The sequence below is a fragment of the Haliaeetus leucocephalus genome, unplaced genomic scaffold, assembly GCF_000737465.1.
Source record: "Haliaeetus leucocephalus isolate CR32 unplaced genomic scaffold, Haliaeetus_leucocephalus-4.0 Scaffold657, whole genome shotgun sequence".
In the NCBI taxonomy this organism is placed as follows: Eukaryota; Metazoa; Chordata; class Aves; order Accipitriformes; family Accipitridae; genus Haliaeetus; species Haliaeetus leucocephalus.
In genome coordinates this window covers 1007930-1022450 of record NW_010973093.1, presented here as the reverse complement: position 1 = coordinate 1022450, position 14521 = coordinate 1007930, and the positions used below count along the sequence as shown (strand labels likewise).

Below are 14521 nucleotides of genomic sequence, written 5' to 3'. Positions count from 1 at the left end.
CAGCTAAGTGCAAGCCACCAACATGTACGATCACGTTCTCAGAGGTAGGAAAGAGGCTTTTTCCTAGAACTGTAGTTTCCCAACCTTTGTATCCATCTATTACTTCCGATAGCAACACGCAAGATAAACAAGAGCAGCAAGCTATTGTACTGGCTGCAAGTTTGTTATACAATGGTTGGCGTCTCCACTCCAGCTTTTTGGAAAAGAGAGAGAAAAAAAACAAACCACATGATGCATGTTTCAAGTTGCTTTCTCCACTGAGGATAGCAAACACTCAAGTCATGAGAGCTCAGGAGTTAGCTGCCAGAGCGCAGCCCAGTTCAGCCAGGTCTCTTGCAGAAGCCTGTTACTGCAGGAGTTTGAAAACTGCTGCTCCAGGTGCCTCGGCCATCTCTGCTCAGCACACTTCAGCAGAGCAAGTTTTAGGAAGTTTTCTCCTTATTCCTCTCTGTAGCATCATCAAGCCCTGCTGATCAGCATTTTCCTATTGCTCCAGAGCTGCTGGACATCGTCACTCTGCCTGCTGCAGCAAGGCAAGAGCTAAACAAGCAGCATTTCTTAGCTCTGGTCATAAAGTCTGCAAAGAAATCCAGAGGTTTGGAATGACTATGGATAATGCAGAGCAAGAAGGAAGAGGGCACGAGGAAGGGGTGGGGTGCCAGGATGTGTAATATGAATAAGATACTTGCACTTAAACAATGTTCAGTAGCTTCTGTAGTTAAATGATTCATCGCCAAGAACTTCAGCAGCTGCCCTGTCACGTGCTTAACTGGTAAGATTGGTTAAATTAACGTAGTCTCATCAGACTCTCCCACTTTGTGCTTACCACCAGTTACAGTTATAGACAGGGCAGAGGAAGGGGATGGACAAGACTGGCTGGTATCTCTGGCACTAGGCTGCATTTCTGTGTACTGGCACACACCTCAGTGAGATACTGAATCTCAGCTTCAGACTTGCTCACAGCACACATATTAAGGATACTCATTAGAGTAATGTTAGTTGTTCTAGAAGCCCAGACATACCTCCCACCCCTATTCTCAGCAGTAGACAATTGCAGTGATCCTTCTGGTGCCCAAAGTTTGTCATCAATCTATAGTCTGAGACAAACTGCAGCAGCTGGTGCCCACCTCGATGCAGTTCTACTGTTGCACCTTCATCCACATGTTGTTCAGCAGGACTTTAACACAGATGTTTATACCATACAAGTTTTTAAACAGGATGGAATTGTACAAGACAGTCTAGACAGAAGAGTCACCTTATGGAGCTGCAAAGCTGCATAATGGCTTGTATTTCCCACCACAAGTACATCCTTGGCCTTTAAAGGAAACCCCTGAAAACTCTGTTCCTCAAGGCAAGGAAATAAACACCTTCAACCTCTGCAGAGTACATTACAATCCCAAAATAGAAGGCTGGGAGCTGTTACCATCTTCCATAGGATGAGGATGGAGTTAAGGCATCTGTTACAAGCTTGCAGGAATCAAGTCAGCAGCCCAATGCGAAGTAATTTAACAGAGATGTCTTACTATTTTCATGCCTTTCAATATTTTATTGCTTTAAAAAGAGCAATTCCACCATATCCCCAACTTCCCATGCTACAGTCTCATCAGTTCCCTGGTTTCTCCCCCATGAGCATTCCTGGATACACAGTTTGGGTTTTTTTAAAGCTAAAATGACTGCCAGGACAAAGTGCTCAGCACATTTTGAAATGATTTAAAAGCAGGAAACCAACCTCTTATTTCTTCCTTAAGTCTCCATAAATGCAAACTCTGGATCAGGAGTGACATAAGGTATATAAAAAACCTGAAAAAGCAACACTGAATTCTAAGAAACTTACACTTTTGTTGATCTGGCAAGTCTTTCCTATCACTGCTTATGCACTAGAAAAAACAGGCTTTGGGTAGAAATTTAAAACAATGGGAAACAGAACAATTACTGAATCTGAAAAATATGATTTACGAATTAAAGACCATTTAAATAATCTGGAGGGACCACTACAAAGAACAAAAAAGTCCATGTTAGCAGCCGTTTCTCTACACAAATGGAACCATTCAAGCTATTTATCCCACCTACCTCAAAACAATGAGCAAACCACTTCATTGCTGTTGACCTCCTTTTTAGGAGACCAGCTGCTATAGATGAAAGTTTTATGAGAGACCTAGGTGCTAGTACTAGAAGGTACCTTTTGAAGACATTTAAGATGCAGGAATAGGTTTGAAAAAAAATAACATTAAGAACAGCTGAATTACCAACTATTTCAGAACATCCTCTACAACAAAAGTATCTCCAGTCAAAATCAGTTTAATGCTCCATTTTTTTTCCCCCAGAGTCTGAGATTTAAAAAAATAAAAAAGTGAAAAAACTTTCATGCCACCCCCACTCTCATGGAATTATTACATACTCACCTAATGATAGCTGTAAACCAAAGCACAACAAATGGATACTGATTCTCCCTCACCGAGATGAGAAATGCAGACACATCAATGACACCAGGGTTTTTTTAAAGACTTTTCCATTTTTATAATAATCTTTTGCTACACAGGTAAGAAGATTTATACAATAAAATTTTTAACTGAAAATACTTTTTCACAACAGTGGAGCAAACAGTAACTGCCATGTGTGCATTTCACAGTACATCACTACCTAGTACAAAGATGGACAATATCACAATTAAGATCACTCTCCTCTGCTTATCTGCTGTCCAATCTCATTCCATGGCAATGGAAGAGTTTTCTGCACAGGTCTTTGCAAATGAGTTCACAAATCAAACCTCTACAGCTTGTGGGTTCTGCATAGAAATCTCCATCCCTGCAAGACTATTTCAGCACAGTTTCCTCAATAGTTCCACTATTTAACATGTGGTCACAAAGATCTACACAGATATGCACACAGGTACAGATGTCAGTACTATAACAAAGAGTGAGTCCAAATTCATAGATGTAGATCACTCCAAGTCTCTGCTACACATCTGAAGATGGACACTGACCAATTGTTTCTGCTTTAATCCCCTTGGAGCGTACACAAGGGAGGCACATATCACAACCTGCTAGCAGCCTTTGAGCGTGACCTGGAATACACAAGGGTAATACTGATACTCCTTCACTACTTGCCTTTCCCTCCCACCCCCCCAAACCACACTTGCAAGTAGGGTAAGACCCTAACACAGTAATTTAATAAGCTAACTTTTACAAGCTGACTCCAGATACCACCTTCCTCCAGCACAACACAGAGACTGGTTCTTCCCACAGCAAGAAAAGGCAGAGGCATTTTCGGCAGAGGTCCATTCCTGTGGGCACACAGCTGGCATGCCTGCTCCTGCCCCCATTCTTTCAAATGGGAACTGTGGTCTGTTTCAAAGAATCTTGTCATCTTTTACCAAAGGCGAAAGCTACCCCTCCCTTCCGAGAACAATGGCTTCAATGACAATTAAGTCCGAAAATCCAGGCACAGCGCACCAGTCACTGCTTTGCTTTTTTCACAATGGTGCCAACAGCTGATATGACTGTAGTTTTGGATCCACTTGCACTAGTTGTCACTGTGACGACACCTGGCAGCGTTGCAGTAGTGGTGAGGATGGTGGGCTGAGCTATCGTTGTTACAGGGATGGCCGAGTCCCACTTGCTCTTCCTCTTCTGGGCGTCTGTGAATTTGATTAGATAAAACAAACGAGGATTAGCATCATGTTAAGGGTCACCGATCCCCTTTGAAACACCCTGTCTTGTCAACTCTTAATATACCACTGCTTGACTAGACAACTTTCCCTCACATTAATTTCAGCATACACTGGCAGTAAATGTTTAGGAGGGAAGATAACTTTATACCTCAAGAGCCAAAGTAAAACTCTACATCTGAACTCCAGCCAAATGGGAGACAGGTTCACTCCCTGCCCCAAAGCATGTTTAATTTTAACAGAGCACACGTATCTCAGTTGCTCTAGTACAGGCACAGGGCACACTCATCAGCCTCCAGTGTTTTTTTCTCCCTTCCTCTCAGTTTAAAAGGCAGGCCGTAGGCAGGAGAACAATTCTCAGTCTTTCTAAATCTCTTGAGATGTATTGGTCCCAAGAACACTTTACAACCATAAACATCAGCAGGTTTCTTGACCTGCCAATAAACCTCTTCACTCTCCAACCTGCTTCCTAAGCTTTCATTGCAGAAGGACAGCTATGGGACACAGGGACTAGAGAAACGCTAGTCAACTCTTGGAAGGAAGACCAATATACACATTATATACACAATCAATAAGGAGCATTCAGGATTTCCAGGAAGCACTAATCCCAGCATTACTGCAGCTTAGTACAATCACAACTGTTCTTTACCTCCTACAGTGGTACTGGCTGTTGTGGTTGTTGTAGAAGCAGCACTTGTTGTTGTACCCTTTTTAGTGCCAGTCACAAATTCAATCTGGGAAGGGAGACACACACAGGAGAAAGGGGAGAAGATAAAAATGAAATTTTAATATACATAATCTTTCTTAACCCACATCACTTCTCTATGTTTTTAAGAGCAGCTTTAACATCATGTAAGACATTGGCCTCCAAGCTGACTGTCAAGCAGGGAGAAAGATGTAGACCTCAGGCCAAAGCATACTGAAGTCATGATCATTAAGGATTCCTGCAACCCAGCTGTTAAGTCAGATACAATAAAAATGTGTTTGTTAACTGGTATAAGCATAGGAATTTGATACAGCTCAGAAAGGATAGATCCTGGTCATTAAAAAAAAAAAGTATTTATACAGTTGGAAGTTCCTGTTCTTTTTCCTTTTAAGAAACATGCAAGACAAGTCCCTACCTGCACAATTTACTGCGACAGCATCATAGGAGGAAACCTAGCAACAACAGCTACAATAGCATGCAGTCTCATATTTTCAAAACTGCAGATATGGGCAAGGACGTAATCAGATACCTGGGTTACTGTACAAAAAACAAAACAAGCAGCAAGACACAGCATGCACTGCAAGAAAAAAATACCTCCACATACTCAATATGGAAGGAGCCTTCTGCAAGGTTAGATAGCAATCTCTAACATTAGACAGTTTTCTAATGCCAGCCACTAGCTTAAAAGGCAACACCACTGAAGGACAGGAATAAAATCTTCCAAAGCCTGTCTGTGTTCTTTTTGGGGGGTACATAAGAATGTACATTTTGTGACAAGCCCAGTTAAAGTTAAAATAGGCCCAACATTTCTGGAAATTAGATCCAAGGCGGCAGTATCAAGGAGAACAGAAAGCAGATACTGTTTCACAATGCGATAAGGTGAGGAAATTAAGCTATAACTAGGCTATGCCACCAGGCAAAATGTCATAGATTAAGAAAAAAAGCTGTTCTTAATGCATTATTTTGCCTGTATCTGGCTTACTGAATACCATTTTAAGATGCCTGGTTGAAAACTGACAAAACAGAAGGAAATCCAGTGGAACAAACAACCTATAGAAATAGGCCTATAAGGAAGGGCAAACAACTGATCTGTGCAGCTTAGAAAAAGACATGCAAGAAGAAAGGACAGAACCAGGGAAAAATAAACAGTATTGGCACAGAGCACAGTTCATTAGAAACAGCAAAGCAACAAAATGAAATTCAGCAGGGAAACAAACAAAAACCCTGCATCTCCATCTCTTTTGGTTTTGAATAGCTACCTTTGTGCGTTCCTTCTTGGCCTTCTCCAATTTGTCCATTTCAATCTTCTGGGCTTTAGCTAAGACAGATCAGAAGTTACAAGAAGCACCAGGAAGAGTAAAAATCCATAGTTCTCTCTCACTCACACACTTCCTATCAAATAATCAAACCCTTCAAATTGTGTATAGAAAATTAAACTGTCATAAAACTAACTACTGCTTTTTAATCAAAACATTACTGCACTATATTAATGTTTTAAGAGATTAAAACATTGAAGAACCCATTTAAATGAAAAGGCTTTCCAGACTGATGAAGCATCAATAACATTCAGGCACATCCAACCAGAATGAAGTAGTTAAAGAGCAGCATGTGATAACTTCTCATTTATAAAGGAAGTGAAGACTCTAGAGCAGTTAATTAACTACAAAACACAAAGAGCTAAGTTAGGACAAAAGAAAGACTTCCTGGAATTACCTAGTGCCTCATAATATGAATCCTCTGACCAGCCATGAGGATCAAACATGTCCTAAAGAAAAAAAAAGTCAGATTAAGGCTATTTCCACATATACACAAAACCCAGTTCAAAAATATTTTATGTATTTCTGTTCACTGATGATATTCATTACTGATGTCTTCTTGTATCCCAGTGACACAAAGATCACATCAGACCTTCTTTTATAGGACCACGTTCTGTTGTGAATGAAGAAACAGCTTTGAAGCCAAAAGGATGCTGGGATAAGTCATGCATTTTTCTGCTGCTCAGCTTCTATTCCTACCAAGGAGTTTCACGTATATCTACACACTTCAGCAGTTCTTGTTCAGAATCATTATAGTGAAGTTGGAGGCACTGAGGCTCAGCACCAGACAAAAATGTTCACTTCAATGAAAAGGATCAGACTAAAGTTCCCTTAAAGGACCTCTAAACAAGCAGACTCAATAAAGCCTGAGGTAAGACCTTACACCCCTGTATTATCTTTTATCCACTCCCTTGCCAGCCAAAAGTATTGCACCTCACCTTTGGATAATTTGTACCGAGTTCATCAATTGAACAAAACTGGATCAGCTTTTCATAGATGCTGCAAAGGAAAGACAAGAGTTCAGAACAGAGCCAGTGAGCTAGAAGTAAATGGAAGTGTTCCAGATCTGTTAGTAGAAAGCAGTTGTCACCTCTTCATACTGGAAAAGTAAAATCAGAACCTGGTAAGCTATGCTTCCTATGATGGATGTGGCCTGCCATTAACCATATTATTTCCCACTTCCCCCAAATTAAGCTCCCAGCTCCCAGAACAGACACATCTTCTAAAATACTTCATCCAAAGCCTGTACATTTAAAATCTGACACACCAACACTAGTTGTTGCCTCAAGGAACACAAAGAAGAGTTTTACTGTTTCAGTTACAATCAAATTATGACTCTCATTTTTGTAAGCAGTAGTACTTCTTGCTCAGAATCCTGTTTCTGCTACAACTCCAACAAAGAGGAAAATTCTTGGGATTTGCTCTGCAGTGCTTTGGTCACAGGAAAAAATGGTGGCTCACCTGGGGTTGCGGAACTCCTTTTTCCTCTGAATGATGTAATTCATATCCATGCCCTCTTTTATTTTCCTCTCATACAGCTTTTGAATTTTATCCTAAGGCAGAAAGATTACAGAGTGAGCTGGTACAAAAAAGAGGAGCACACCAGCAAACTATCAGAAGTCTACATGTGGAAACAAGCCAACTGAACCATTGACGTCCTTGCATGGAACAAGGATTTTACCTCTCCCTTAAGGCCAAGCAGACTGATTAGTACAGACGCTCCCTCCCTTAGGGTCTGAAAGTATCTTCATGGACTGTCTGGATGGGTAAGGGAATTGATCTTTGCACATTCCGAAGGCTTCAGTGATTAAAGATTTATATTTGAGGCAGTAGTGCACACTCTGTCTTCCCAGTCCGTTGTTTCCCTTTATAGCTATGACTGTAGAGAAGTAGAAGCCAGTTCTGAGAGGGACAGGTGAACTCCACAGAGGTTCTCCGACAACTTACTGTGGCCATCACACCCACCTTCAGACTCAGGCGTGCACCTGAAAAACAGCTGCTGGGCTACACTGCACAGAAGGCAAGGCTCATGGCTATGTCTGGGTAACAGACAAGCAGAGCCGAGCTCTGCTGGACAACTAAACCCAGTGTGATCATCAAGTATTGCTGGTGGTATCTACTGGCAGCCAAATGCTCTTAGGAACAATGCACTTGTAAATCCTTGCTTGGGCACAAGTGGCCAGTTCAATGGAATCAGCTTCTCCTTGCAGGTCACTCACATAGTTATGAAGTCTACGGGTATGTTACTGAAGCCACAAGCCCCTGCAAAAGGCAACTTAACTGACTCAGGTTGGAGATGTCAAGCAGTCTACTCTCCAAGAAGACTGAAAGATTTCAAAATATACATGATTTTTTTCTTCCTTAGCAAGATAGTGAAAGACCTTAAAAGTATTTTTACTCTGGTGATGCTGAAGGGATCGCAAAAGCAGAAACTTTCAGATGGAACAAACTTTAGTAGTACTACTAGGAGAATATTCTCAGTATTTTCCTTCATCTTTTCTTTTTGACACAAATTTCTCATGTACAAGAGGCATATAAAGTAAAACCAGAGGGTAGGCCTTCAGTCTTTCAGGATGAGAGAGTTGAGTCAATTTTCCTTTGTTGCTTCTGGATAAGTCACTTCATGTCTCCTCCATATGGACAGTCAACTTGAATACAGAACTGACTATTGTCTAAGGGTTTGCCTACGCCTGAATAAAAGAGGATTGTTAAGAGCTGATATGAAACTCCTGTTTCATCAACCTTTAAAAAGCTTTATAAGATAAATTTTCATCAAGTCCTCACAAAACTAGCAAGAAGAAATTACACAATCTCCACATCCGGCACACACATTGTGAGGTCTGAAGGAACAACTGCAAAAAGGTGAATTTGGGGAGTAGAAATGATTGAATAGGTGTTCCCTTTTGTCCCCTCCCCATGGAGGTAGCAATATGGTTCACAAAGTCCACAGATGGGGAATTACTCAGTCAACTTTATAGTAAGAAATAATCCCTCTGGCAGAGTTCAAGATACAGTTTATTAGAGGAAGAATCTGACAAAAGGAAAGAGCAAATCAACAGTGAAAAGTCCAGAACATTTTGCATCTCTAAAGAACAATCCCATCTTCTTGCTCACAGTGCTCTAAGATGTGGTTTGACCTGCTAACAGAGGACAAGTTCTCCTTTGATTTAACATAGTAAACTGCTGTCAAAGGGGAAGAAAATCTGCTTTATTCTGTCTGCTCTCTCAAGCTCTGTGCATTCCTCAGATCTAACGCACTCTAATTCATTGATGTCAGAACAGCAAAATCCTCCTACAGCACAAGATGAGGAATGGGTGTGCCCAGGTACACTGTGTGGAGAAGAAGAAAGCATGATCTGGATGGTGAGTCATTCTGAACCACCATTGCACATTAGCTTACTTTATAGAGCATTCCAGAAGTGACTCTTCACTTGTGTTTCTACTTGGAAGATAACTGCAGTTAAAACTCATATGGGTGGTAGGAAACAGCAGCCCCTGCTCTTTCATTTGCCCTCCATCAGGAGGAGGAGAACAGAGCAGAAGGTTATTGCAAAGTTGGTTACTCCAATTATTTGGGTGTGCACCAGAGAAAACATGCATTTGTTTTCTTTTGCTGCCTCTAAGTTACTAGCTTTCCCTCTAAATGTTTATCATCTACAGATATGTAGGTGGAAAAGGAATCCAGTCAATGCTGCCTCAACTATTCCAGTTAGGGTACTCTCAGGCCCATATAGAAAAACAATGATTTGTTCCTTCCTACGGAGCTGAATTTGCTGAGGTAAGAGGATAGCAGCCTTCACAGTAAACATTGCTTCTGTGTCACTGGTGGGATCAAGGGCCATTTTAAAGCATAAGTGACCCACAGAGACTGGAAAACAGCTTTAAACTACTACTTTGAGATTCCTAAACTAGAATTGCTGTAAAGTCTAAAGCATTAACACAGTGCATTCATAAATTCAGTGTGGTAAAAACCCAGCTTTAATGCTGGATTTTTAACTTGCACAAAAATACTGAGCAGACTTCCCAGATATCCCCCCTCCCTACTGAATTGCAAGCCCTTAAAAAAAAAAAAACAACAAAAGAGTGGATTTATACCAACCTGCAAGTGGTTAGAACATCTGCCAGGAGGCTCAGGAGGGATTTTGATCTCGTCTGGAGACATGTTCCGCACTCTCTCTGAAAAAGAAGCTGTAGAGAGCAAACTGGTGATGAGTTATGGCAATACTGAATGGAATTTAAGCCATGCAAGTCATTAAACTTGTTTTATGTCCTTGCTAAGGCTACTCTGTTATTGAAAGCTGACAGGTAAAAGTAACAGGGGAACACTGTCAACTGGTACTTGTGGTGTTTTCAAAGTGCTGAAAAAAAAAAAAAAAAAAAAAGGAACTAACCTAAAGTTTAGATCATTAGAAGAGGGATGTGATGCTTGCTTTGTTGATATCTACCTTACACTGTGGCTTTGTGTCACACCCATGCTTAAAGCTTTATTTTCAGGGGTCTCTTCACCAGAGAATGGAAATGTGAAAAGCTAAGCTACTTTCTCCTCCAGCTGCAATTCTTGATAAGATCCTCAAAGGCAAAGGATCATCAGAGGAACAAACATTGGTTCGTGAATGTATCTATAAACCCCTGCACTGTGCACCACATACTGAGCCCTCCACTGCTCCAGGTCTTCCATGCACACTTTAAAGTCCTGCTCTGAACAGCTTAGATAACCTGGAGTCTCTGACAAAACTTGTGCCAGGATACTCTCAGAGAGAGAATCAGACTGTGTATGTGGAGTATCACAGGATCAATCTAAAGCAGCCTGGTCCATTGCCATTCTTGGGGAGGTAATCACTTTGGGTCCTATTTATTTCAAGGCCTACCTACATGAACCAAAACAGCTCAAGAAGGGAACAACCCTCCCCAAGGCCATCAGGAGTTAACCACAAGAAATTACATTTCATCCTTAAGTTAACATTTCCTTAACAGGCACTTTCATCTTTGCTTACAGAGTCCGACTATTGCTAGAAAGAACAACTTGTTCTGCAGGACTGAGAACAGACCAGTACAGATTGGCATATTTCTATAGCTGTTTGTGTTGGGATATACTATTAGAGTACCCAATTGCCCTGTAAAGATTAGTTTACAGAGTTATCAGCAAAAGAAACTGCCATGTTTCCCCCTATTGCTTGCTATTTTCCCACTATTATGGGAAACCCAGGCAGTTTTCTAGCCAAGTCTTGGAGCAAAGATTTGTGCCACATTTAAGCAGCTGGGATTGTTTTCAACCATAATTTGTACAGGGAACACATCCCAGAGTCATAGTCTGTAGTGGATAAAAGAGACCTGACACCAGCACAGAGTCATATCAACCAAGCCATTCACATTTGCAGCTCCTCAATTATACATTCCTCAGTAAAAACTGCCTGAACTGCAGTTCCAGCACACTCAAGTTCAGCTCCTTTGACCAAAGCCAGAAGGGCCCAAAGGACAGACACTGGTGTTTTAACACAGCATGCTCTCCTGACTTCCAGCACAGAGCATCACATAGCTGAGGTTACAGATAATCAACACTACACACGTTCAGTGCTACTACAGTTTCTACTTCTTTTGTAAAAACGTAAAGCACTAAGGATAATATCCTTTAGAGATGCAAAGCTGGCAGGCGACCACTCATTCTATTTGATCAAGATGTTGCTGAGGGTTAAATTCTTCAGCAGTTGCTAGTAACGAACAAAAAGTGTCCTTTGGCATTTACTAAGAGGGTGCCTCTATGGAAGAAGGAAAGCTTGCCAGAGCCCCTACAGAAAGGCAGGCAAACTGGAGCTCCCTGACAACAAGGCAGACGCTTGTTATAGGTTACAGCTGCTGGTGGGATGGGGAAGCCTCTAGCTTAATTAGTGTTTCAGGAACCCAGAAGACAGTAGCAAACAGACAGAAGTGTTCACAATAGACGGCACACTAGGCTTTCCGGAAAAGGTGAAAGCTGATTAACGGCTTAAGAGATTCACAGCATCAGCAGAAACATTAAAAAAGAAAAAAAGCCACCAAATCAAGACTTCATAAGGCAAAGAAAGGACCTAAAAAAAAAAAACCAACCCAACAAAAAAAACCCCAAGCCTAGCTCCAAGTTAGACATCCCATAGGCTCCTTATCTTTGCAGATGACCAGAAGAGACACAGAGAAACAAAACATTTATGGGAAGGAGAATTGTGGGCTCATATAAACTCAGGAACTATGGGCAAGAACTCTGTCTAGCATCAAAGAAATCACAGTCATAAAAGTATGTTCAGCAATCAATTCAAAGCTCCTTTGAAACAGAAATAACACTGGAGGAGGAACAAGAGCTCCCAATGAGACAGTATAGTTTGACCCATGACTTTTCAAGGTTTAGGTGCTCATTTCTCTTTTGTTTGAGCCATGTAAAAACAATCATTTATCAACATTATACTGATGGGGGAAGGCATCTCTTAATGCCTTACAAGGAACTGGAACTAAGACATCACTGTCTACTGCCATCCCACCATAGCTGTACACAGCTGAAGACTGAGTCAGCAGTGAGGCTACGTGCAACCTGTTCTACCTCACAAACTGAGCACAGACAAACATTCATCATTACTCAGGTATTTCATCACATCACAGCCAGACTGAAATGCCACATCAGTAGGAAGAAAAGGATGAGTTTAACCCCTTCAGGCCTATTTTACAGTAAGGAAGTGCAAATTATTCATGCCCTCAAGCAGTCCTCAAACTTCCTCCTCAAACAGAGAGCAGAATGGCTGATTCCACAGCTTCTTCCCACCAGGTCTTTTCCTAGAGAAAGGGGCAGCTGGGATTATCATTCAAGGTAATCATGGAATTTGCATATATGGCCACAGGCTCCTGTATAAAAGATTTTGTGTTTTCTAAGTCCCAAGAACAGCTTTCTTCTGCCTATACAGTGGTAAATGCAGATGGACAGCTAACAACAAGGTGTGTCCTCACAGGATACATCTAACTGCTTTGTACATCCTGTTATTTCTGACAAGATCAAAGTTTTACTTTTACATGAGTCATAGGTACTGACACTGGCTGCAGTCTCTAATTGGGCCTGTGATTTGCTGGCTCACAGCCTAGAGGATCTCCATGTGGGGACCTCAGGAAGTTTGCTGTTGGCACGATTAATAACTACGGGCACACCCAGATTCTGGCTCACAGTAAGTAAATATCTTCCTCTAATCAGATTCACAGTCCAGATAAAGAACTAAGGCCATAAAGCAGATCCCATGACTCAGATGGGGATTCAAGAAAGTAGGAGCCAATGCACTGCGAAGTCTGCAACTCAAAGCATCCTGCTGCTGAAGGACACTGCCACTGGTGCTTAGTCCGTGCATTCTCCTTCCACAAGCTGACCTAAAAGTTAAAAATTTCATCGGCACAAGCAATAGATGCTTGTAGCTTTTTGTGCAGCCTGCACATGCACTGTGGCAAGGCAGAGATGTTCAGCTGCTCCCAGGCTCCATGTAGGAGGCCAAAGCAGAGCCAACTATCAGGGTTTACGTAGCAAAGATTCAGCATCTCAGTAGTCAATGGAGGACATTTGCTTGCCAGTTCTTGGTGAGGCAGATAATTAAATGGAAACGTTAATGCTACATTTAATCTGCTTCAGATGGGTTATTTGACCAGTATATCCAACAGTACAAAGACATACTGTATAGCAGGAGAGAAAGTGCCACCAGCGCAAACTGCGCACTCAGTTCCTTCTAGAGGGAAACAACTGCTCACAGGCCAAAGGCTATGCTGGAGACACGGACAGGGGGCACACAGGAGCTTTTTTTTTCCTCCAGATGGGTAGGCATATTTTCCTAGTGCAGAGAAAACCAAAAGAATAGAGAGCATAGGAATAGAGAGCCGGCCATACCTGGACAGATTGGGGTGTGGATCACCTGAGGTCTGGCTCAGCTCTCTCAGTGAGTAACACCACTCCCCAAGTAGGATTAAGTTCCTTTCAAGGTTCACTTGTATGCTGTGTCTTAAGCAGCCACAAGGGATTACAGGCAATATCAGGTGCCAGTTTGTCTATAAAGGTCACACCATGCAAAAAACAAGCAAAGACCTAGAAAGGGTGATCAGAGGGGCATGGCTTTCCCTGGAGACATGCAAACCGGTGGTGCCTGGTCTCTAAAACTGCATTCTTTGGCACTCTAATTAAGTCTGCTTGGCATAAACCAGGGTGTGTGGGTTTCTGATTTCCTGGCACCAGAACAGCCAAATCAGAGGGAAGAACTGGAGGCAACAACATGCCAGTGAGTCACCCATCCATGGACGGACACTAGTTCCCTTTCTGCTCTGTGGGCTGAGAAATGCAGAAAGAGACCTGCAACTCAGCCATATTTTCTGCTCTATGAACACTGACTTTGTGCTCAGATATTCTAAGGGCTGGAGAGAACGTTTCTTACAGTCCAAAAGGTAAACAACCATGCTGCAAAGAACTTCGAGGCAAAAAAAATGCATCCTAAAAGTATTACTTTGCAAGGCTGCAGGAAACAGCAAATGTCCTGCCAGCACCATGTACTCTTCAGAGTAGTACAAAAAAACCAGAAGAACAACACTGATGCAGAACTCTATCAAAATAAATTTCACAGATACTTTCTCCTCAACCACAGGGCAGTAACTGCTGAAACCTCCCCTCCCATTCTTTCAGGCTTTGACTATGTGATAACTACCTCAGCATAAATCAGGACAACCATGCCCTTCCCAGCTGTTCATCGCTACTGTTTTCTTTGTGCCGACTCTTAGTGGTCACCTAGCATGCACTAAGTAGATCAGGGAATGGATCCAGCTGGAAGCCTCACGTGGCGGGGGGGG

General features: G+C 41.9%; 1 protein-coding gene across 3 annotated transcripts in view; it reads right to left on the bottom strand.

The window, feature by feature from the left end:
* Positions 1 to 3126: 3126 nt before the first annotated feature.
* The window catches only part of SAP30BP (SAP30 binding protein), a 30887-nt gene continuing 19492 nt past the window's right edge, over positions 3127 to 14521 (bottom strand). For 2 of the 3 annotated variants that reach the window (XM_010579332.1, XM_010579330.1), the window contains 7 exons: positions 9789 to 9877; positions 7151 to 7242; positions 6628 to 6688; positions 6087 to 6138; positions 5633 to 5691; positions 4317 to 4401; positions 3127 to 3637 (listed from right to left, as the gene is read on the bottom strand). In XM_010579332.1, coding sequence (XP_010577634.1) covers positions 3456 to 3637; positions 4317 to 4401; positions 5633 to 5691; positions 6087 to 6138; positions 6628 to 6688; positions 7151 to 7242; positions 9789 to 9877 — 620 coding nt within the window. In that variant the 3' untranslated portion in view covers positions 3127 to 3455. The remainder of the gene's footprint in view (positions 3638 to 4316; positions 4402 to 5632; positions 5692 to 6086; positions 6139 to 6627; positions 6689 to 7150; positions 7243 to 9788; positions 9878 to 14521) is intronic. The other variant, XM_010579331.1, reaches the window with a different exon arrangement.